The sequence below is a fragment of the Vanessa atalanta genome, chromosome 21 (genome assembly GCF_905147765.1).
Source record: "Vanessa atalanta chromosome 21, ilVanAtal1.2, whole genome shotgun sequence".
NCBI classification, from domain to species: Eukaryota; Metazoa; Arthropoda; class Insecta; order Lepidoptera; family Nymphalidae; genus Vanessa; species Vanessa atalanta.
In genome coordinates, this window is record NC_061891.1 from 3,327,515 (window position 1) to 3,349,346 (window position 21,832).

The window sequence follows — 21,832 nt, forward strand, 5'->3', positions numbered from 1 at the left end:
ATTTTAATTGAACTCATAAATAAACTATTAGGGGGGCGGACGTTTCACGATTTATTATAAAGTATTTATTTTATAAACACCTGAAGGAGGTTACGTAAAAATTGCATGTATTTAATTGTACATTTCATTAATATATATGTACTACGTAATTACAGTTTTAATTTCAAATAATTTCTTTATTTCTATTTTAAAATTGATGCTTCAAAATTAAATTAATTTATTACTTTCTACGACATCAAATTCCTTAAATAAACGATGTTTTCAGGGTGGTGGTATAGAAATACTATCAGACATTCTCTCGGATAAATCGAACCCAGAGCCCCAGATGCGAGAAGCCATCACTGTCCTGACACAGATCACTGCGCCCTGGCTGAGAGGTCACTATGACCTTACACAATTACATGTGTTTTTGAAAAGCATCGTTGCAAATATTACTGGTAAGTTGAAAGATAATAACAAACACATTTGATTTTATTGTTAATTCACAATATTTTATTAATTTTTATATGTATTTTATATAAATTTATAAAACATTCCAATGACCATGTTCAACCACACGAATGTTCAAGAAAGCAACTCTATATTTAATGTTTAACAACATACTATACTGACGCGCCTTATTTTCCAATAAGTATAATGTATCATTCGATGTATAAGTATATATTTAATCGCTTAAAAATGTAGCCAGAAATTAATTTCATAGTATTTTATGTTGCTGTATCAATATATTTATACTTGAAAAAAATACTTACGTCGATTGATACCTTCAAAATAAATAAATCGTCTTTTTAGAAATATATTTCAGTACAATATAATGACAAGTTTTATTCCTACTGATACGTGTATGTATTTTGAATGATTACGCATATAATTCTGAGAATTTAAAACTAGGGACGGAACGTAGAATATTACAAAATTAAGTTTTGTTTACCATACAAGTACAACAAAGTATGCGACATCTAGTGATGAATAGCAGCAACACGTTTTCTTACCGACATCTAAGTCTAATGGTGCTTACGATGTTTTTAAAACAGGCGTTTTATCGTTCATTATTTGTGTAAACATGCATCGTGGATTTGTATTATACGAATATATTTTATACATTTATATACTATGCGTCAGAAATATTATAAAACATTACGACTTACGATATACTGAGCATATACTATATACTATGTTTTATGAAGTAGATACATACATACAGATAATTAAAAAAAGTAAAAGGCAGATTTATTCAGATTATTATGACGATATAAATTTTAATTATCAAATTAATATATATTACATTGATGATGGAAAAAAAAGATTATATAATTTTCCCGATAATCGTTATCTCTTATGTTATTAATAATTTTATTATTATTACATATAACATCTCACTTAATGTTTAAACGCAATAACAGCACAATAACTTACGCAAAGCTAATGTTTAACATAATCATTAAGCAAATTACTCAAGTATTCGTTTAGGTGAGGTATTTTTCATGTATATATTCTTTCGCAGATATTCTTTCTCGTACCGATTGCTGTCAACTATTGCTACTTTGCACTGCGTGCCTCGTGAACCTCGTCAGAGAGTTGGAGTTGGAAAAAAAGCAGGACACAAACACTGGCGCCGATATCATAGAGGTGCTAATGAAGAACAAAACTCTCGATAGACTATTGGATGCGGTGAAACGCCGTGGACCGAATCTTTCCGTGTTCCTACAGGTCAGTAGCCGTGATATTTAGATATAAGAAGGAATAAAAATAAATAAATATCAGATTAAAATATTTCATGCGATTTACCAATAGCTCGACTATATTGTACACTACTATGAGTTCTTGTTTAATATATCATTATTTCATACTCATCTTTTGTTAAGTTCCCTTAAAAATCTCCCTAAATGAACCTGTTCATCTCTTTTCCCCGTAAAATTTTGGGGGAAACCCCCAAGTTGGCATCACTATGTATGCGTAGTTTAATCGAATTCTGAATTGGTTCGTTTCAGGAGCAAACGGCGGCGCTGCTGTCGTCGCTGTCCCGCGTGCCGCGCTGCGTGCTGTGGCTGTCGGGCGCGCGCTGCGCCGGCGCCGCGCTCTGCTGCTTCGTGCGCGTGGCGCCCGCGCTGGCGCCGCGCGCCGCCGAGTTGCGCGCGCAGCTGCGTCTGCACGCGCACGCCGCTGAGGCTATGTCACGGTAACTATTCTTATTTTGATATACGTATAATATTCTCAGTAGAAAGCAAAAAGGCTAAAGCGCCAGAATTATCCTTTTGAGAAATGAGGTTTAGTAACTTAGTATTAAAACTCATTTTCCAAAAGTACTATTTTGGTGCATTTTTCTTTCCACTGACGATATGATCAAAGTGTATTTGTATAATTTCAACTTACTTACTTTATATCATTTATTTCAGACTGGCGATAGTACCAGATGTAGCAAGTCAGATCGTTCAACTCGAGGGCGTTCCTCATCTTACCCGCTTGGTTAGGTTGCAGCGAACACGCCCTCACACGGATGTCAACCCAGACCAGACCCTCATTCATTGTCTTAAGGCCCTCCGGACTATTTACAAGCACCATCCGGAGGCCTTCACAGACCAGAAAGATGTTGATGAAATGATCAAACCTCACTTAATGGAATCTTTAATGCTGTTCTCTGCTAAACAAGAGAGCTATGTGTGATAAACATAGTTAATATTTTGTCTTTGTGTCAAAGTTATTGATTATGATTTTACAATATATTTATTTTACATCAAATAAATTATTATACCTCTATTATTAGTAGTGGACTTAGAAACATTAAGGCGCCGAATTAATCAATTGCGGAATTTTAACGCTCTGACTTCTATCTCCGATTCAAATGTAACCGAAGAATTGAACCCTATGAGATTTTAATGGACTTTAACATTGCATTTTTACTTATTTTTTTATTACATTTTGTTATAAGTTTTGTAACAACAGAGACATATGTAGATTTGGTTCGCCGTTTATAGCTCATAAATAAATGAGCCATTATTTATAAATCTGGCTGTATGAGCTATCAAAGAAGTAGTAAATAATCTAAGAGATTTCATGCTGAGAACATTCCAAAGATTATATATTTAGTAACTAACAGAAAATTAAAAAGTAAGATTTTTACTGATTAAACTATTAAATATATTCGCTGGTATGTTTAAAACTGCTTAATAAAAACTCATTTTTAAGTTTTTTTTGCCCAATTTTTACAATCAAGTTAAAAAAAAAAGAAGTTGACAATTGAATAAAATTTCATGCTATACTTTTTACTAATATAGTATAATCTATAGTTGCAAGTCCTCTTGTACTTTTTATATTTATAATAATTGTAAATAAAATGTTTATAGCTTTTTGTTTAATAATTTATGTTATAGTCCCTGAGAGGCCATATTTAGGCTAGTCTTTAACCTACATGTTATTCCATGCACGTCTATAGTAAGTCTATACTAAAGCCGACCGGTGAGATAATGCGTTTTTGACGTCTGTCAGTTCATGAGTTGCACTACAAAAAAAACAATTGACATAACATTGTAAGAACGTAGAATGGATATTAAAAATTAAACTTAGCGCAAATTGTAACATTTACTGTAAGTTTATATAATTATATAGTTCATAGTTACATCGCCCATTCGATCACGGACCTGACGTTCGCTGGAAAGGCGTTATCTAAGCGCCCGGACAACAACTTAATATTGTTATTACCTAGACGACAACATTAATTATTCTATTGTTCTTTATGTATGAAAACATCACAGCTCTCGACTAACTCAATGTAATAGAACTTATAATTTTATTCAAACTTTTATAACTTGTAAAAATATATTAAACAAGAACTTGATTAGTTCTGCGTATTGTTGTTTATAAAATAAAATATAATGCTCTATTATAAAAAAAAGTGTTTTGTTTTTTAATATGTACTTCTGGGCATACTCTACCTTACCAACTCACACAAACATAGAAAACAGACTTAGTTTAGAGGCTCCTAGTTACATAAAAAATATTTTTTTTAAATCTTTTTAAAATCTATACAATGTTGAATCAGCTAACAAGTTTTTTAAGCGATAAATGTTAGATTATTTTAAAAAAATGTATCCAAGTACATTCTAAAACAATATTTAAATGGAAGGTATAATACCATCTAATTAATATAAAGCCCACGAGATGTTATGTGGTCACTAGATGGCGTTGTTTGCTTAGCAGTAGATAAATTTTACAGTCGCGGTTGATTTTAAAAGTAGTTTAGTATACTACATATTGCTTGTTATTAGGCCAATAGCCTACTGTAACATTTGTATAAAAATATGTCTTTCAAAGTAAAATAGTTATGTCCATATGTGACAGGTACAATATCTGAAAAAGTATCTAGGGTACAATATCTGAAAAAGTGTCTATAGGCAAGAATTATTTTCCACCTGTCTGAATGCAACTGGTTAGCCAAACATCAGACATGCCATTAATAAAGTACATTATAAAAAATATGCATATTCAATTTTAAAAACTCTTTAAATATGAAAACATTTCATTGACATAAAATATAACAAATTTTACAAACATTGAATGTAAAGTTTTATTAACTGTATCTTTGTATTCTTATTCTTTTATTATTTACATTGTCAATAACATCAAAAGGGTAATTTACAGCAACAGCAATAATTAAAATATTTCATCCATATGATTGCTTAACATTTTTCGAATGCACTATGTCAACTGTGGTCTCGTGACACGGCCTCAAATCCAAATCAAACACACCAAGGCAGAACTTATTTTCGGGCGCTTTAAAAAAATCTAGTCCTCTTCCAATTTTAATTATCCACCCAGAGCTCAATCTGAAAATATATACAAAGAATTAGTTTGATACTAAGTTCTATCCGAGATTTTGTTTATGTATTTCCCACATTTTAAGGTTTTGATAATCAGATATCAGGTACCCTATTTTCTTTTCTGTACCTAACAGTATGCAAGCAAAATTTCATTATAATAACTTGAGTAGTGTGTAAAACTTGAAAGTGTGACTAATAAACTTACTTTGTTATTTATTGTATTAGTAAATATTGATTTTGGTATAATTGAGGAAAATCAAGTATTGTATAATATAATAGTATATACCATATTCCATTGGAACAAAATGAGTAGGTATTTCTTGCAATGTGTAAATAGCTCTACTGTAGTAGGCATTAAGTACCTGATGAATATATGTGTCTTTAGTTAAAATAATACATAACTATTTCCTATGTATATATATATATCTAACTACTTATGCACTTAGTACTTTAATTTTCCTCCCAAGCTTTTGGTCAGATCAATTCAAGATCAAAGGTACTTACATTTTACATTACATTTAGTCTTCCGGCCATTGGAAACAGCTAATATTTTACTATCTCAATAATCCATTTACTTACGTAATTTGCCTATCATGAAGTGTGTCAGAATATTTTACAATCAATTTTATATTGTATTTTATTAAGTCATTCTTAAGATTAAGGAGCCATTCCCGTTGATCTCCTTCTGATTTTCCATCTTTTGTAGTAATTAGTTCTATGTGTCTCAGATTGCTACATGACCTAGCTAGCAATTCACACAGCCTTAGAAAGTTTTGAATCTGTTAACAAAATAAATATTAAAATATGAAAATGTAATCAAGAAGCAAATTTTAAGGAAGTGAAGGATTTATTTTTTTCAGGTCCTATACTGATATGTTACATATGGCAACACTGGAACAGGTACTGATATGATCTAGCATATTCAATCAATATATAAACAAATCTTAGATTTAGATATTCCGAAGGATTAGTTTTTGGTCCAGGTCCATTTTTATAATATGACACTATTTCACTTAACTACCTACATCCACTTTAATTTTACTTCCAAAGTTCCAATAAAAGGTTCTTCGACATACAAAACAATGCTAAACATTTTCTCAAAATCAATCATGTACACAGATTATTCAAACTCCACCAATTATAATGTCAATTAAGTATCAAATAATGTTTATTTGGCTTTTGTCGTCTTATGGTTGGAATAGACTAGATGTGGAAGTTATATATATTTCTTACTATAGCTTTAAGTCATAGTATTATTGATATCTTCTAATTGATTAACCAGCCAACATTTCCTTCAGAGTAACTAGTAAAGATAGTCAAAGTGTAGCTTATTAGGGTATAAGGAGAAAAAATATATCATAAATGTAAGGTTTGAATGATGCTTTTTTACCATAAATATTTACCTTTGGTATGGAGTAACATGTTATGTTTTATGAAAAAAGTATATTCAATTAGTGTTACCTGATGAAAACTTCTTATATATGGATCTTCAACACTAACATACTGGATTTCCTCATCGAGAAACCTTCCGAACAATGTCTTGTAACTGTGACCAGTAGAATTGTTTTCTATGTGTACTTGTTCATGAAACTGGCCAGCTTCTTTTTGTTTTAAAACTAACTTTTTGATTGCTTCTGCTCTATTCATGTACTCCTCAACTTTTTTTCTTAAATAACTTTTTGTTGTGTCATTACATTCACCTTTAATTAATAAAATTGTACATTAAAATAGCTATACATTTACATTGCAGGATTTTAATAGAAAGTATTTCTTCAATTTATTGGAACCTGATATCTTGAGTTAGCATATTATTATTTTTAATTCTATTAATATAATCATGATCGTTAATACAAGTTTTTAAAATATCCTGTCAAGTGAGAACATTGAGCTAGTAATTAGTCTAGTAATAAAAGTAAACAAACCTTTCATCTTATTAACTAAAATCTGTATACCTTCTTGATAACAAACAAGAGCTTCAGTGTATCTTTTGTTGGTATCTAATTCAACACCTCGTTTCAAAATACTTACGGCAGCACTATCAATATTCATAATTAATATTTATCACTACAAATAAAATATAAAATGTCTGCTATAAAATTGTATTTGTCCGTAACTTCGCCTTATATTTAATTACGGAAACGAGTATGAATGTAATAGATATTATTTAATAATAATAAATTGTATTGCATTAATTTTGACAATGACATGATATTTATAAACACAAGACTACATATTTAATGTTTTCAAATTTCGTATTTAACCAAGACTACGCTTATTCTGCTTAAAATTAGCATAAAATATTTTTTATTTTGCTTTTATAACAGCATATATATATTCAAAATTTAAACAAAATATAAAATATATATATTTAGTAATAATTACTTCTTTAGCTTAAGTATAGTTCTGTTTTAATATTTTAAAATTTGAGAAAAGCAAATGTTAATTTGCTTATTTAAAACTTTTTTCTAGTATTATTTCCATGTTTTTATTATTTAGTCAATAGCTTTCAAACAAAAAAGTTTGACGAACATAGTTTGACATAGTTTAACAACTACGTTACTTATATCTTCTTCAGCTGTTGCCGAGTCATTGATGATATAAGAGAATTCAAATCAAAGTTTAATTTTACCCCTGTAAATACCTATAACATAATACGTACGTTTAAGTATAAAAATTTTAGATTAGATTTAAAAACATTAGATATAAAAACTGCTGATCTGTGGGGTTATCTGTGGGGTATTTCTGTAAAGTCGATAAATTCAATTATCGATGTGATTGCATTTTATCTTGCAATAATATTTAATAGTTTTATCCAACGTCATTCCAATATTTAAATTTGATAGTTCTTCAGACCCCAACAACTATAGGCCAATCTCAAATGCTACCTACCCTACCTACACAAAATATTTGAAAAAATATTCTAAATCAATTATTAGCTTTACTTCAACAGACATAATCTGCTTCATAGAAAACAATTTGGCGTACGATGGGTCGCTCGACTAACGAACATCGGGCTTATAAGGATTATCTATGAAGCCTGTGAGGAGTCAAGATGCCTTAGGGATTTTCTGTGTCTTATCCAAAGCCTTTGATTGTGTTTATCATGAAACTCTGTTCAGGAAACTTTATCCTATGAAATTAGAGAATGTGCGCTTGACTTCCTGACTTCTTATCTTAACAATAGAATTCAGAGGTTTGACGTTAAAAGAAAGAAGTCTCCTGGGGTCTCGATTGGTATGGGGGTCCCTCAAGGATCAATTCTTGGACCTTTTCTGTTTCTCATATACATAAATGACTCGCCCTTTCTTGTTGGGAACAAACATGATATAGTATTTTTTGCTGATGATACCTCCTTAGTTTTTAAAAATAATAGAAAGCAGGTACGGTATGACGGTGGAAACTATGCTATTTCTTGGCCTTACTGTTGCCATGGGTCCCAAATATTAACGGATTGGCGAGTAGTACTTGGTGGTAGGGCTTTGTGCAAGCCCGTCTGGGTAGGTACCACCCACTCATCAGATATTCAACCGTCAAATAACAGTACACTGTATTGTTGGGTTCCGGTTAGAAGGGTGAGTGAGCCAGTGTAATCACAGGCACAAGGGACATAACATCTTAGTTCCCAAGGTTGGTAGCGCATAGGTGATGTATGGAATGGTTAATATTTCTTACAGCGCTTTTGTCTATGGGCGGTGGTGACCACTTACTATCAGGTGGCCCAAATGCTCGTCCGCCAACCAATGCCATAAAAAAAGTAGAATGAGTTTTGCGGCATATGCGGTCAAAAAAATTAGATCATTTACCGATGTTGATACGGCTCGCTTAGTATATTTCAGTTACTTTGGGGTAACGCAACCGCTATCCATACTATGTCTATATACGCTATCCGTATTATGTGTGCTACAGAAAAGAGCTATTCGCGAAATCTATAACCTAGGAGCTAAAGAATCATTAATGTATAAATTTAAAGAAATTAAGATATTTGCTTCACAATATATATTCTGTAATGTTATGTATGTACGGATAAATATGAATGATTTTATGAGAAAATGTGATACTCATAGCATTGGTACAAGGAACAAACACAAACTTGTTACTCCTGTTACTCGACTGCATAGTAACTAACTAAAACAGTAGTAACATAGTCAGTAACTCTTTTGTGGTGCAATGTATACGGTTGACGGTTCTACAATAGGATCCAAGAAAGCGTTCAAAATGCCTCCGTTGCCATATTTAAAAAAAATTTTAAGGAAGGCTTACACTTAGTGAGTTTATGATTGATAGCACACTTTGGGAATTGAACGATCGGCTCCTGGCTATTTCTATTCATATACAAAGTATGTAAATAATAAAATTGACAAAAAAAAAGACCCGCTGAGTTTCTTTCGCAGGTTCTTCTCAGGTCAGTATATTTCTTTTTTCCGAACTGGTGTTAGTGTTTAATTTGACTATCAATAAGTAAGTGTAATGCTCCTATATTGAATAAAGGAATTTCAGTTTGAGTGCAAAAGACATTGTGACTTTTGTCTTGGGGCCTCTTTGCATATTTATATGATTAACATAAATATTATATAATTGTATATTCAAATGGTGTTGATAACTTTATTTATTTGAATTTATTTATTTTTTAAGAAATAGTATTATTGATGAAATAGTTAATGACTTTATGTTATTTTCATAAGATATTATGAAGATGAGGCGCCATACAAAAGTTTGTGACTAATTTGTAATGTCAAGGTGGGGAAAAAAATTACAATAATTGTTACTAAAGAGTCTCTAAATATAAAAACAAATATTATACTGGATTATCTGATCACAGTAACACTTTTTTATCACAACAGCTTCCGATATTTTTCGTCCCGTTGAAGAAATAATATGCAACGTATACAAGGTATGAAGTAAATACATATTATATAATTTCACGTAATATATAATATTTTATATATTATATTTAATAAATAGAAGTTTAGCCAAGCAACATAAATATATTTTCAGTTTTTGAACAAGTGATATAAAAATCAAATTTGACGTTTAAATTGCATGGCAATTGATTGTGTCAAAAATTGTAAACAAATGGCCATGTGAAATGTGAATTATAGGATATAATAACGTCTAGCCGTAATATTATTAAAATAAGTAATAAGTTTAAGTAATACTTCATATTCAACAGGAACAAAAATGACGCATCAGTTAGGACGTGTAGTTTCTCAGATATTAGGAAGACATTTTGGTGAAATAGTTCAGCAAGTTGGTAACGATCTATTCATGTATGGAAGTAAGACGATTGGTATGATAGTGAAAACTACAGGTCTTCCGCGCACGCAGGTAACAACCGTGATTACAATATATAAGAAGTAATGAGGTACCAAATAGTTCTAAGTTAACTTATTGATAAATAAATTTATATTCTTCTAAGAATGGTAAAAAAAAGATTGAGACTTCCTTGTTCACGGAGACAAATACAATTTCTCTTAAATATAAATTATAATAAAGAAAATAATTTCATTTCAGTATTATTAATATTGCAAAATTTCCAGGTGATTGAAAGTCTAAGAACTCTTCTGAAATTTGATTTGGCAACTTTTGAAGCTGATGTCACTGTAGAATATAAATTGAATTCTGAAAATATTTTGTTGCTGATAAGATATCCGAGGTAATACATTACATAAGAGTTAAAAAATATAAATAATTAATTAATTTAGAAACTTTAAAAATGATTAAATCTGATCAACCTAATGTTATATTTTTAAATGTCAATGCTTTTCAAATGAATAAAAAATATTCTTGTTAGAATTAATAATTACTTGAAACCTAATTTTATGATATACACTTTCTATTTTTTTACTTTAATTTATATTTAAAATATTCACCATCTCTTAGATAACATTACAGAAGTTTGGGAACTATGTCTGTTGTGTCTGTATTTACATTGGCTTCAGACAAGAACTACTTATGGATAATAATGTTTTAATGATTTTGTAGATATCTACTGCAAATGAAGAGTAAATATGGTAGTGAGGCAGAGATGATAGTTGAAGAGCTTCTTCAGCAAGCTTCATGTACAGCCACTGTTCTGCTAGTGACGGTTATGAATAAATATAAGGATGACAAGGTAAGAGGACAATTAAGTTTACAAGTTTTAATCACATATTTAGCTCAGATGTTTGAGAGTTACAGATCAAAATATATTTTTTAGCAGACTTGAAGTACTTTAGAATTATTAGCCATACCACAAAATAAATTGGATATCCAATATCTGGTTTTCACACATTGTTAACTTTTATCAAAATTAATTACATATATTTTGAACATTTTATGTAGATATACAAAGCAGTTTGAACCAATAGTCTTCAAAATGTAAAGATATATTTAAATAATATTAAAATTAAATTATATTTTATAAAGTAAGGGTGAATTGATCAGTTGCCATATTTTTATGTCTCAATTATTAAAATTTGGTATAAAACTCACTAATAATTTCAGGAAAAAAACTTGAATATAGTCAACCTCAAGGACACATTTATCAGTCTAGCCACAGCGGGCTACATTCAGCAAGCCCCCGTTGCCGAGCTTAAAGATGGCAGTGAAATACCCATATTAGTGCCAGTGGCAACCATTGTCCCAGACCTCGATGTAAGGGATCTGATGCAGGCTATGACCTCCAATTTAGCTGATTGTAAAGATAGTAAGTATTCATATATTTTGATTTTATCTAATAGAAAATATTATCTCATCACCGAAAGTGTCTTAGATCTCTAGTATAAATCTACATAAAACTCAGGACTAGTTGCCGTACATTTTACTGGTTGGGTTTTGTGCGACATCGTCTGGGTAGGTACCATCCACTGATTACATATTGAAATCTAAATCTATTGTTTCTGTGATCTGATTGGAAGGATGAGCGATCCAGTGTAACCAAGCACAAGGGACATAACATCTCAGTTCCCAAGATTGGTTGCGCATTGGCGATGAAAATTTCTTACGGCGCCATTGTCTATGGGCAGAGGTGACAACTTACCATTAGTTGGCCCATTTGCACGTTCGCTAACCAATGCTAAAAAAAGATTAAATGATAATTTTATTAATTTCAGACACCTATTGGAAAGTCAACTATGACAGGTTTCACTTGGATTTCCGAGATGATATGATGATAAAAGCAATCACGCGAAGAATTGATGAAAACGGTGAGCCGGTTCGACATGTTATTAAATTAGATTATAATATTTGCTTTTGTTTATTATTTGGCAACTAATAGTGAAATTAATTCTGTAAATAATTGACATATGTGATGTGTTTTATGCAATCGTAATTTAATAACATCATAACTAGATCTCACGCATTGCAATAGTGATACATATATTGTATTTTATTGATTAATTTAATATTCAATTACAATATTAATTATAAAATTTCAATATTATTGTGTTTCCTTTTTTTTTTGCTAACAGTACTTAATGTTTTGTTCTTAATAAATCTTTTCTTAATTAATTTTAGCGTTTTATGTACTTTAATTCAACGGTAATTAAAAAAAATCATCATTATCTCTTTCAGCGGGCGAGCTGATGCGGCTGATGCTGGAACAGATGTACCTGTCGTCGTCTGCGTGGGCGGTGGAGTCGTCCCCCGCGGCCGCCTGCGACCTGCGGGACCTCGCCCTGCGCGTGCACGACCGCCCGCTGCTGCACGCGCACGTCGACCACTACCTCAAAGTCCTAGGTGACACCTTTCTACGTAACCCACCATACCCATATACTATGTTTGTCCAATACTGCCATAGAGCAGAATATCATTTTTTCTAAAAGAAAACGAACAAACAAATATTTTAATCGAATTGTAGATGTTCCTAGGGTATCAAATTAGTAAAAAATAGTAAATTTGTCTGAATCTCAGTGTCTTTTATATTTGACAGTAGGACAGATGGCTACGTTATAGTAGGATCTATGCCAGAGGACCGTAATAATGTATTTAGTATAATTATAAAGTAATCGTTATTTGAATAAGACTTTAACTTAATAATGAACATAAAACACTTCGATATTCAATGTATGTGTCTCTACTTATTCGAAAAAGACATGAAATGAGACACGTTTGTCTTAATCGAAATCGAATCGTATTTCAGAGGAAAACGGAGCTAGCTTTATCCGCCGCGCCGGAGACGCCGGCGGCGGCCAGTACGTCGTGCGCACCAAACGAGCCGCCGAGCAGCTGCTCGAGGCGCTGCTCGACCACACCGTCACCGAGAGGCTCGGCTCCAAGGCCGCTAGGATATTCCGGTAACTGGTACTTCTATATATTACATTTAGGAAAGCAGACAAGCAACTTGCCCATCTGGTGGTACCTTCTGATTGGTGGCCACCCTTGTGTGTAGACGCTGTCATTTCAATTATCCGATTAACCAGTTAGTAACCTTTTTGTGTATAAAATCCCAGAAAATGTTCAAAATTATTCCATTTTAAACTTCTTAGTTAATTGCATACTTTGGCAATGAGATGATCGTAATGTAATGTAACGAAAATATATTTTACAGTAATAATTGTAAAATATGACAATAAAAAAAAACCCATGAGTTTCTTTCTCTGGTTCTGCTCCGGTCCGAGGTGTTTATTTCCGAACCAGTGATATTTGACTATCAATGAGCAAGTGTAATGCTTCTATATTGAGTGACGATTTTTGTCTATTGACTGGCAATCTAACTGGCTATTTATTTTCTAGATTGATTCGGTCGAAAAAGTACATAGAAGAGGAAGATATACAGAAAAACGCAATGTTACCGAACAAGGAGTGCAAGGAACTGACGTACAAGTTGCTCGAGGAACATCTTATAAGCGTGCAGGTAACATACATTATTTAACAGAGTGATTTTAGGCTGTCTAGGTGTCCCCTTTGCCCAATCTAACCGTAGATCTCGTATGAGTTGATTACGTGAATCTATGATCAATGATCAATTAATGTACTATTACTTTGTTAAGGTTTAAGCTGTTTGCTTAATTAAAAAAATAAATAAAGCAAGCCTATTAAGCACCAGTATGGTTTTTGAAAATTAACCATCAGAAGCATTTCAGAAAAGCATGCCTCAAGGTAGACACTACAAAATCCATTTGTGTTTTCAAAAATGCTAAGTTGTATTGAGGCGTATTTTGTTTGGTCATATTTAGAGTTCTTGAAAAATTGTAGTTATTCGTAGTCAAATCATAGTTTTTACATTTTACTTGTTTAATTACATAAACTTTAATAATAGATTTTCAATTGGAAATTATTGGTGACTTGGAATTCTCGGATGTCCCGTTAGACTACTTCATCAGGCTGACATAATTTATCTTTATTATTAACGATGATGAAATTCTTACAGCCGATGAGAAAAGCTGCGTCCGCCGGCGGGTCGGCGAAGGCGATTTATTTATATCACGTAAAGTTATATGATGTAAGTTTATTTTTAGTGACTTTGTACTGCTACAGTTTATAATAAGGATTTGAGGACGTGTCGTGTACACGTGCGTGCGCCTGTATGTGTCCGTGTCCGTGCGTGCAGGCGGCGCACGCGGCGCGCGAGCTGTGCCTGCGCGCCGTGCACAACGTGTCGCGCGTGTCGAGCGCCACGCGCGCCGCGCACGCGCGCCTGCTGGACAAGCAGCGCCGCGTGCGCTCCATCGTGCACGGCATGCGCGTGCGCGGGGAGCCGCAGCAGAACATCGACGACGTGAGTACGGGCGGGGCGAGGGGAGGGCGCCCTGCGTGACACCGTGACGAGCCGGCGCTCCCGCAGGTGCTGGAGACGCTGACGCCGCCCGAGCTGTCGGCGGTGTCGGGCGCGGAGCGACGCCTGCGCGCGCTGTCGGCGGCCGAGCTCGAGCTGGACCGCGCGCTGTTCCTCATCTCCTGCTACTTCGCCTTCCCGCGGTAACTGAGACGCTGGCCCCGCTCCGACATGTTCAGCTACACGACAACTTTAAGTTGCTCACTAGTCCGCCACGAAACCGAAAATCAGTGTTGTGACGTCAGCAGCTCGATATTACTTCTTCGAGAGTACTATTTATATGATGAAATCAGAATTCGCTCACGCTGAGGTTTCAAGACTGATAGCTTACGAGCCTCATCTGTATAAACTTCAACGAATGACAATTTACTACTTAATGTGCTATTTTAGAATACTTTATTGTATGTAACTGATTTCAGAAATGTTGTTTCATCGAAAAGTTAAGTTAACTTTCATCTTGTCCTACTTCACATGTAGTCATGTAGGCTATAGTAATAAATTATATTATATAAAATAAATATATAATACGTAACAAATAAAAGACTTGATACATTCTTAAAATTTTATTTGACCCCATCGAAACTCAATCTTCCAAACAATTTACAACCTATTATGTCGTCCGATTACAAAAGTCTCTATCTACACATACACGAACGAAATCCGACTCGAAGCGATACTCTACCCTGAAATATCGAAGACGAATATAATTTTGTAACCAACCAAAGTTTCAATTAATTAACATCTTTATAATCATTAATTTTAATATTAACAAGTATATAATTATGTACGAAGTAAACCTGTTACACAGTGACACCTAGTATTTGGAATTTATTACAGTTATTAACCGTTGTATGTGGCGATATCCTTAAAATATTTAATGTTGCTACGTCATAATAACTATAGAACTATTAAAAAAATAATATGGTGCAAAAATCCGTTACATTCTGCCAAATATATTTAAAAAAAGATCGTTGTTATCACATACAACGGTTTTAAAAAATATCAAGCTAATTTGTTATTCTATATTTGACTAAATAAAAAGACATCGTTATTTACATTTCGTTACCGGCCGTCGCCGTCACCATCACTGCCATTTCAGGGAATAAAAAAAAATGGTTTTTGCTGACGTATTTAAAAATATATATAATAGTGTTTACAATTTTTTATTTAACAGTTTATTTTTAATAGTAAAATTATTTCTTTACATTTTTGATTTCTTTATATTTTCTATTTAAACTACAATTTTTATTTTCAATAATAATTTTTAAAATATAATGAATGCTCCTGGAATAATAGTTCTAATCACAAGAATATGTTTTATAAAAAAAAAAAGTTGAAATAGTTTGATAATCGTTGAAACGGCAGTGACCTCGCCTGCTTACTTAGCGTGCGGTATAAACACTTATAATAATTCGATTAAAAGTAGCTATTATCTATAGAGATATTAAAATACAATGAAGACATCAAACTATCCGGCCTACGATATCACCTCATCGCGATTCACTACGTCTGACGTCACATCCGTCTACATCTCAGATCGAAAGCTAAAGTAACTCAGATTGAAGCGACATCTATATACAAAGGATGGCGAAAAGCGAAATAAAAATAAAACATGCGTATGACCTTGTAGATTTATTTATAATTATAACTAGGTATTTTACACAACTTAACAAAATACATACATACACAAAATAAACAGAATTAACCAAATTAAAATAATAAAATAATTCATTCATTCGGCATCGGTTGTGAGGCGCGCGAGTGTCAAGAGATTTGGTCGCTGAGCGGGTCGGTTCGTTCTCGTTGTATCGGTGTTGGCAAGAATGATTTTTTTTCAGTCAACGTCCAAACAACAAACAAATATCCTGACACTATCATTCCAATGTAATTTGTACGAGAATCTCATTAACCATAAATGAGAAAATTTTGGTTCACCAGTATGATGTAAATTAATTGGAAAAGTGCATAATTGATACATTGAGCTGTATTTCTCTTTCTCTCGCTTTGTACAAATTATTTTGGACTGACGACGCACCCTCGTGACACGGTCGAGGTCCTGTCATCTATAAACCAGCTCCACTTAATACTGCTCAAAAAGAATTTTCACTTCGCCCAATATATGTCGTATTGTGTAAATAATTTTATTTGTACTATATCACAAAAATATATCGCATCTTCATAATAAAACGACAGGATGGATCATTGAATCTAAACGCTATAATTTCAACGACTTTTATCCAAAAATTTAAACACTTATAAAAATTAACAGAGTCAAATTTAATCGGACAACTCAATCTTAAGCCAATATAAAATAATATCTAAAGCTAAGTAAATAAAACGCCGGTAAAAGTAAAATCTCGGTACATAAACCCCATTCCACCAAAAAGTCTTGCTAAAATTTACTAAAATAAAAAAAATTGCAATTTTGATATCAATGTCCGAAAATGACAAATAACGAATATTTCCTCTAACAATGTTTATAGAGCACCGCTGTTTTAAATAAATATTTTACAATATTGACAATAAATCATTTCATCATTGAAAAAAGGCCTTTTCAATGGAATGGGGTAAAAAATTGTGATGAGAAATTATATATATATAAGAAGCTCTGTATGTTATATTATTTACAATAGTCATCGGTTCTGGTAACGCTAGGAGGCAATGTACAGTAAAAGTGACGATTTTTAAAGGATAGAACACACTTGCGCGCTCGAGCGAAGCTGAAACAGAGCTACCGCCACACATGTACGCCTAAACATGATAGCTACATTAGAAACTTGGAATCAGCCGCGTTGCACAGGTGTGACTGAAGCTTCTAAAACATCTCGCACAGTCGCGCCGATGTGTTCGCTTCCTAAATTCAGCACACACAATAATTAAGTCGATAGCGGCCACTGAATACATCTAAACACTTGTTTAATACTAAAATTTTAACATCAGACAGTCGCCGTGTCGTTACGGTATATTTTTAAACATGCTGCCAGCCAGCGAATTTAAAGGCTAAATCTAGCGCGGTAAATAGCGTTCCTTTTATATATAATAATAGTAATAATAAAACATTCCGATCCGAATATTGCGAACTTATCACAAAGTAAACATATAGCCCGTTACATTCCCCGCAGGTCATGCTATTATATACTATGTACATTGCAAACGAGATTAATTTACATACTCCACTGTTCCGCTACGATAATTTTTCGTTTCATATTTATTTATTTTTCATTAAATATCTCCGAAGTAACATTATATAAATTCACGTTGATGGCTTAAATTATAATACTAATGATTTGTCGAACGTCGACCAGCTACGAGCTGGACAACGATTTCCGAGGTCTCTATCCTACCCCGTATAACTACTAAATTTAAAAATATTTCGGCAGCACGGTAATTCTATAATGAGCTATAAATAACGCGGTGAGATACATCGGCTTTGTAAAGCTATACCTGAATTAATTTTCACTGTGACGACGAAAAATTCCTAACCGTATAGCTTGCGATATTTTTAAGAGGCCCCGCGGTGTGCGTACAAATTTTAGCTTACGTCATGTGCTCGAACAAACGACGGGACGAGATGTGCTCGCAAATCGTTACGAAATAATAAATTAAATGATAATAGTGATCTAAGTGTTACAATCTTATCGAATAGAAGCGAGTCTTTTAAAAACATCACAAGTCATCATAGAGGTTACGTTACACTAGATTAATTAGGGCGAATGGAATCCTGACTCTACATCACTGAGTGTGAACACATAGTCCGGCCGGCCGCGATACACCCGTCCCGCTCGCACCCGCCGCCCGCGCTCCCGCCGTCTCGCTCGCACCACGCATTACAATATGCAGCACGATGCCGAACAACAACTGCTAGAGCCACCTTTACTCTTTTGTCGTTGATCTGAAATTCGAAATTCAAAAATTTAACATGTTTTTTTAATTTATTGAAGTAAAGAATGTTCCTTATATATTTACTACAGATTATATAATGAATATTAAACGTTCCTATCTACGGATCACTTACTATATGTATTGGAGGAAGGAAGTGGTATAGGGAATACAGGTATCGGAAATGTTAACTCCATCGAACTTCTGTAAAACGTTATAATTTATAGTACAGTCACATACATATTACGTTCGCTATAAAAGTGTTATACGTCCATACTTAATTTTGATTTAATACTTGTAATGAAAGATCCCGAGGGGATCGAACCTACAACCACGCATAGCTAATTGGAGCTATACGTTTATTAAAAATAAAATCTGAAGTATAATTTGTTTCAACCTAGAAAATAAAACAGAGGACACAATGAAAGTAATTTAATTTTAAAAGTAATTAAAAAAGAAAACGTTCGTCGAACGAAAATTTAAAATTTATCATAACAGTTCAGTAAAATAATGTAAAGTTGCGTCCATACCGTGTGAGTTTGGCTCGGGCAGATGTTCGCGCGGCACGAGGTGCATGACGGTCGTACGTCCGAGCGGCAGGCCGAGCGCGCCGAGGGTCACCGAGCTGTGCAGGAAGCGGCCCTGGTATATGAGCCGCAGGATCTCAGCACGGGAGACGCACTCCGTCGCCCAATCCGCTGGAATTTAATTGTTTTCACATTAGTACTTTATTTTAATAACAGAGGAAGATTTAATAATATATTAAGCCTATTTGAATATTTATTTGCTCATAAAATTTGTATTGTACGTTGATGTTTAAAAGAAATTAATGATTTTATTTTGAATACTATATTTATTTATATCTATTAGTAAAAATTTCATAAATTTCAATGTAGGGAAAAAATAATATGCAGAAAAAAAAAATTAAATACTGGTCAGTTTTCCGAAATTCTACATAATCAGTTGATATCCAAGAAAAGAACAATAATAATTGATTAATTTATAAATAAAAAAGATATATTTTAACTATAAATTGCCCCCAGAGAGATTTGAACTCTCGACCCCTGGTTTACAAGACCAGTGCTCTAACCCCTGAGCTATGGAGGCTGACGAGTGAACAGTTGTAAATATCGACTCGTACCGGAGCGAGCTAGTCACCCACACTATCGCATTATGATTCACACAAGCAAGTTATCGACTAAATGTTTATACAAAATTGCAAATAGATGGCGTTGTATGTTCATAAGTTACATATTAAAGTATATAGATTTTTTTTATGTACAACACAAATAAGTTCGTTTTCAAAAAATTATGACTGATAATGTCTTTGATAAAGAATCATTACTTTTCCAGGAACTCTTTTTTGATGGTAAAAAAATTATTAAAATTTAATTTTATGTCCATATTTACGTACATATTACAAAATATTCTTAGACCGTTTTCTAAATATAAGATCCAACAAGAATTATATTTAGCAAAATAATAATTTATTTTCAATTTTATTAGGCAACATTCACAATGAGCAAAGATTTGGACTTCAGCTTGGGTGTAATTTAGCCGGCGGACTATCGGCTAGTATCAGTAGATTTGTGGCGGCCGGGCTAATCGCGTGAGCCCATCTAGCTAGGGGCGATTCACATTTGTGAAAATGTTTTCAGAAAAAGCTTAAGTTTTATTATATTCGCATATCTTTGAGGTTTTATCTTAATGTTAAGCCAGCGACTATTGTGGTTGGAAATTATAATTTTTTTTTTAACATTCTATAATTTTCAAACTATACCTACTCCTTTTTAAGAAGTCAATAATTGTAAAACCGAGTTAGAGTACTAGCCCTTTTATGAGTCACTCTTTCCCTTTTGGGCGAGGCCTGCCCGACTTTAAGGATATGAAATTTTTGGAATGTCGATTACGTAGCTCCAATTTTTTTCGTTCGTGAATATTTTTTTAAATTACAAATCAAACCATACATTCAGTTAAATTAGCTTTAGTAAATAACAAAATATTTTCTACTTTTTTTATATCGAATTCAATCATACTTGTGTATGTATGATTGTTTAGTTTAATAAATATTTGTATCTAAAGCTTAAGCTTAAAATACAAAATAAAAACCATATAATAAGCCTTTTATTTATATATATTACTACATTTGAATAAAACAGTTGAGTAAAAATAAAAATGTAAGCAATTTACATGTTGTAAAAAGTGTAAACTGCAGTTTAGGTGAACCCTAAATAAAGCGAGTCGCGAGTTACCGCTGCAGGCTGTAAATAACTCACGAGAGAGCGCTACTGTCGCTGTGAAACAAGGCTTACCGCTGCCGTTTTGCACGAAGCGTATATTTTTGTATTAAAAGAAAATGTTAATAAAACAAAAAAATATATACTAGAAGTCTAAAAGTTAACAATGACAAAAAAAATTTTGGAATCTTCAGACTCCTCAGACCAAAAGCTTACTAATAACGCTATTAATAATAATAAGTCATTGAATAAACCATACATCTGACTTGACATCAACTCAAATTCAATTTAGAGCGTTTCCTAACGTTTAACCGTGTAACATATCTATACCAATGTACTAAATGAAACGTTTATTCTTAAAATTTAAGAAAATGCATTATACAATCAAAGTCAAAGTAAAAAATCTTTATTCAATATGGAAGTGTTTACACTTGCTTATTGATAGTCAAAAATATACCAACGGTTCGGAAATTAATACCTCGGACATGAGAAGAACCGGCGAATGAAACTCAGCGGGATAATTTTTTTTAATTTTTATTTTAAATTTCATTTTCACATGTATAAATTTCATGTTTTCATGTACAAATCAAATGAGAAATCTCTACCTTTTTTCTTTTTGACCAAATTAAGATATATATCGTTATCGTTTGACAGACATTGGACTCTCCCTAACTAGACTCCTCAAAACTATAAATAACAAAACCACGTATTGATGCTGTGGAAGTATAACTACGGATGAGTGTGTGCCTCATCCAGATAGGCTATATGAAACCCTAATATTAAAATATTAAATACACATAACACATACATACCTACTCTATTTAAATTTATCTTAAAGAATCTCTGTAAAAGTCAAGGATCATTTCTAGTTTTACAGATGGCTATGTGATATCCAGAACTAGTACTACGAGTTTTAAACTGCATGTCAAGCATAATTTCCCTTTTATGATAAACATCGTGTTTATATTTGGAAACTATTTTTTAACATTTCAAAGACAACACGAGGAGATGATATACTTAGAGGCATTTAAATGACACTTAAGTGACATAATAGAGGGTCCAATTCACGCTTTACAGGACACTGACGATGTAATTATTGCAATTCACACCGTACTTACAGCATATCGTACCATGGCAACAACTAG

At 32.9% G+C, this 21,832-nt stretch overlaps 4 protein-coding genes and 1 non-coding gene across 8 annotated transcripts in view; 2 read left to right on the plus strand and 3 right to left on the minus strand.

The window, feature by feature from the left end:
• LOC125072290 overlaps positions 1-3,875 on the plus strand; it is a 35,045-nt gene extending 31,170 nt beyond the window's left edge. For both annotated transcript variants that reach the window (XM_047682859.1, XM_047682858.1), the window contains exons 6-9: positions 266-437; positions 1,505-1,710; positions 1,992-2,179; positions 2,397-3,875. In XM_047682859.1, the coding sequence (XP_047538815.1) occupies positions 266-437; positions 1,505-1,710; positions 1,992-2,179; positions 2,397-2,664 (834 nt within the window). In that variant the 3' untranslated portion in view covers positions 2,665-3,875. The remainder of the gene's footprint in view (positions 1-265; positions 438-1,504; positions 1,711-1,991; positions 2,180-2,396) is intronic.
• A 522-nt stretch (positions 3,876-4,397) lies between these two features.
• Positions 4,398-6,980, minus strand: LOC125072399 (MIT domain-containing protein 1-like). Its single transcript, XM_047683024.1, has 4 exons — positions 6,740-6,980; positions 6,279-6,517; positions 5,397-5,596; positions 4,398-4,823 (listed from the first exon to the last, which is right to left on the minus strand). Exons 1-4 carry the CDS (start codon positions 6,864-6,866, stop codon positions 4,661-4,663), a joined length of 729 nt encoding a protein of 242 aa, XP_047538980.1. The 5' UTR covers positions 6,867-6,980; the 3' UTR covers positions 4,398-4,660.
• Positions 6,981-9,882: 2,902 nt separating this feature from the next.
• On the plus strand, positions 9,883-15,042 carry LOC125072333 (DNA-directed RNA polymerase III subunit RPC3). 2 transcript variants are annotated; one of them, XR_007119953.1, is made up of 12 exons: positions 9,883-10,142; positions 10,355-10,470; positions 10,800-10,929; positions 11,301-11,502; positions 11,909-12,001; positions 12,369-12,533; positions 12,937-13,090; positions 13,530-13,650; positions 14,167-14,238; positions 14,347-14,514; positions 14,581-14,820; positions 14,853-15,042. XR_007119953.1 is itself a non-coding variant. In XM_047682937.1 (11 exons), the coding sequence occupies exons 1-11, from the start codon at positions 9,996-9,998 to the stop codon at positions 14,716-14,718; spliced, it is 1,506 nt and encodes a 501-aa protein (XP_047538893.1). In that variant the 5' UTR covers positions 9,883-9,995; the 3' UTR covers positions 14,719-15,042. The 2 variants fall into 2 exon arrangements, 1 of the variants encoding a protein (XP_047538893.1); XM_047682937.1 differs by having other exon boundaries at positions 14,581-15,042.
• Positions 15,043-18,178: 3,136 nt separating this feature from the next.
• LOC125072335 (ubiquitin-like protein 3) overlaps positions 18,179-21,832 on the minus strand; it is a 145,825-nt gene continuing 142,171 nt past the window's right edge. The window contains exons 3-4 of one of the 2 annotated variants that reach the window (XM_047682939.1): positions 18,981-19,148; positions 18,179-18,463 (exon numbers count right to left, since the gene is read on the minus strand). In XM_047682939.1, the coding sequence (XP_047538895.1) occupies positions 18,399-18,463; positions 18,981-19,148 (233 nt within the window). In that variant the 3' untranslated portion in view covers positions 18,179-18,398. Of the gene's footprint in view, positions 18,464-18,572; positions 18,655-18,980; positions 19,149-21,832 lie in introns of those variants that run through there. The other variant, XM_047682940.1, reaches the window with a different exon arrangement.
• On the minus strand, positions 19,485-19,557 carry Trnat-ugu. Its single transcript has one exon. It is a non-coding gene; the product is annotated as a tRNA-Thr (tRNA).

What these genes read in the sequence shown, in the direction of transcription:
- LOC125072399 (XM_047683024.1), bottom strand. Translation starts at nt 6,866, where the DNA reads ATGAATATTGATAGTGCTGCCGTAAGTATTTTGAAACGAGGTGTTGAA. An exon ending in ATATAAGAAGTTTTCATCAG is followed by an intron (nt 5,597 to 6,278) that starts GTAACACTAATT and finishes TTTTGTTAACAG; the next exon opens with ATTCAAAACTTTCTAAGGCT. An exon ending in CTTCATGATAGGCAAATTAC is followed by an intron (nt 4,824 to 5,396) that starts GTAAGTAAATGG and finishes ATATATTTTCAG; the next exon opens with ATTGAGCTCTGGGTGGATAA.
- LOC125072333 (XM_047682937.1), top strand. Translation starts at nt 9,996, where the DNA reads ATGACGCATCAGTTAGGACGTGTAGTTTCTCAGATATTAGGAAGACAT. An exon ending in TTTAGCTGATTGTAAAGATA is followed by an intron (nt 11,503 to 11,908) that starts GTAAGTATTCAT and finishes TATTAATTTCAG; the next exon opens with ACACCTATTGGAAAGTCAAC. An exon ending in ATCACGTAAAGTTATATGAT is followed by an intron (nt 14,239 to 14,346) that starts GTAAGTTTATTT and finishes CCGTGCGTGCAG; the next exon opens with GCGGCGCACGCGGCGCGCGA.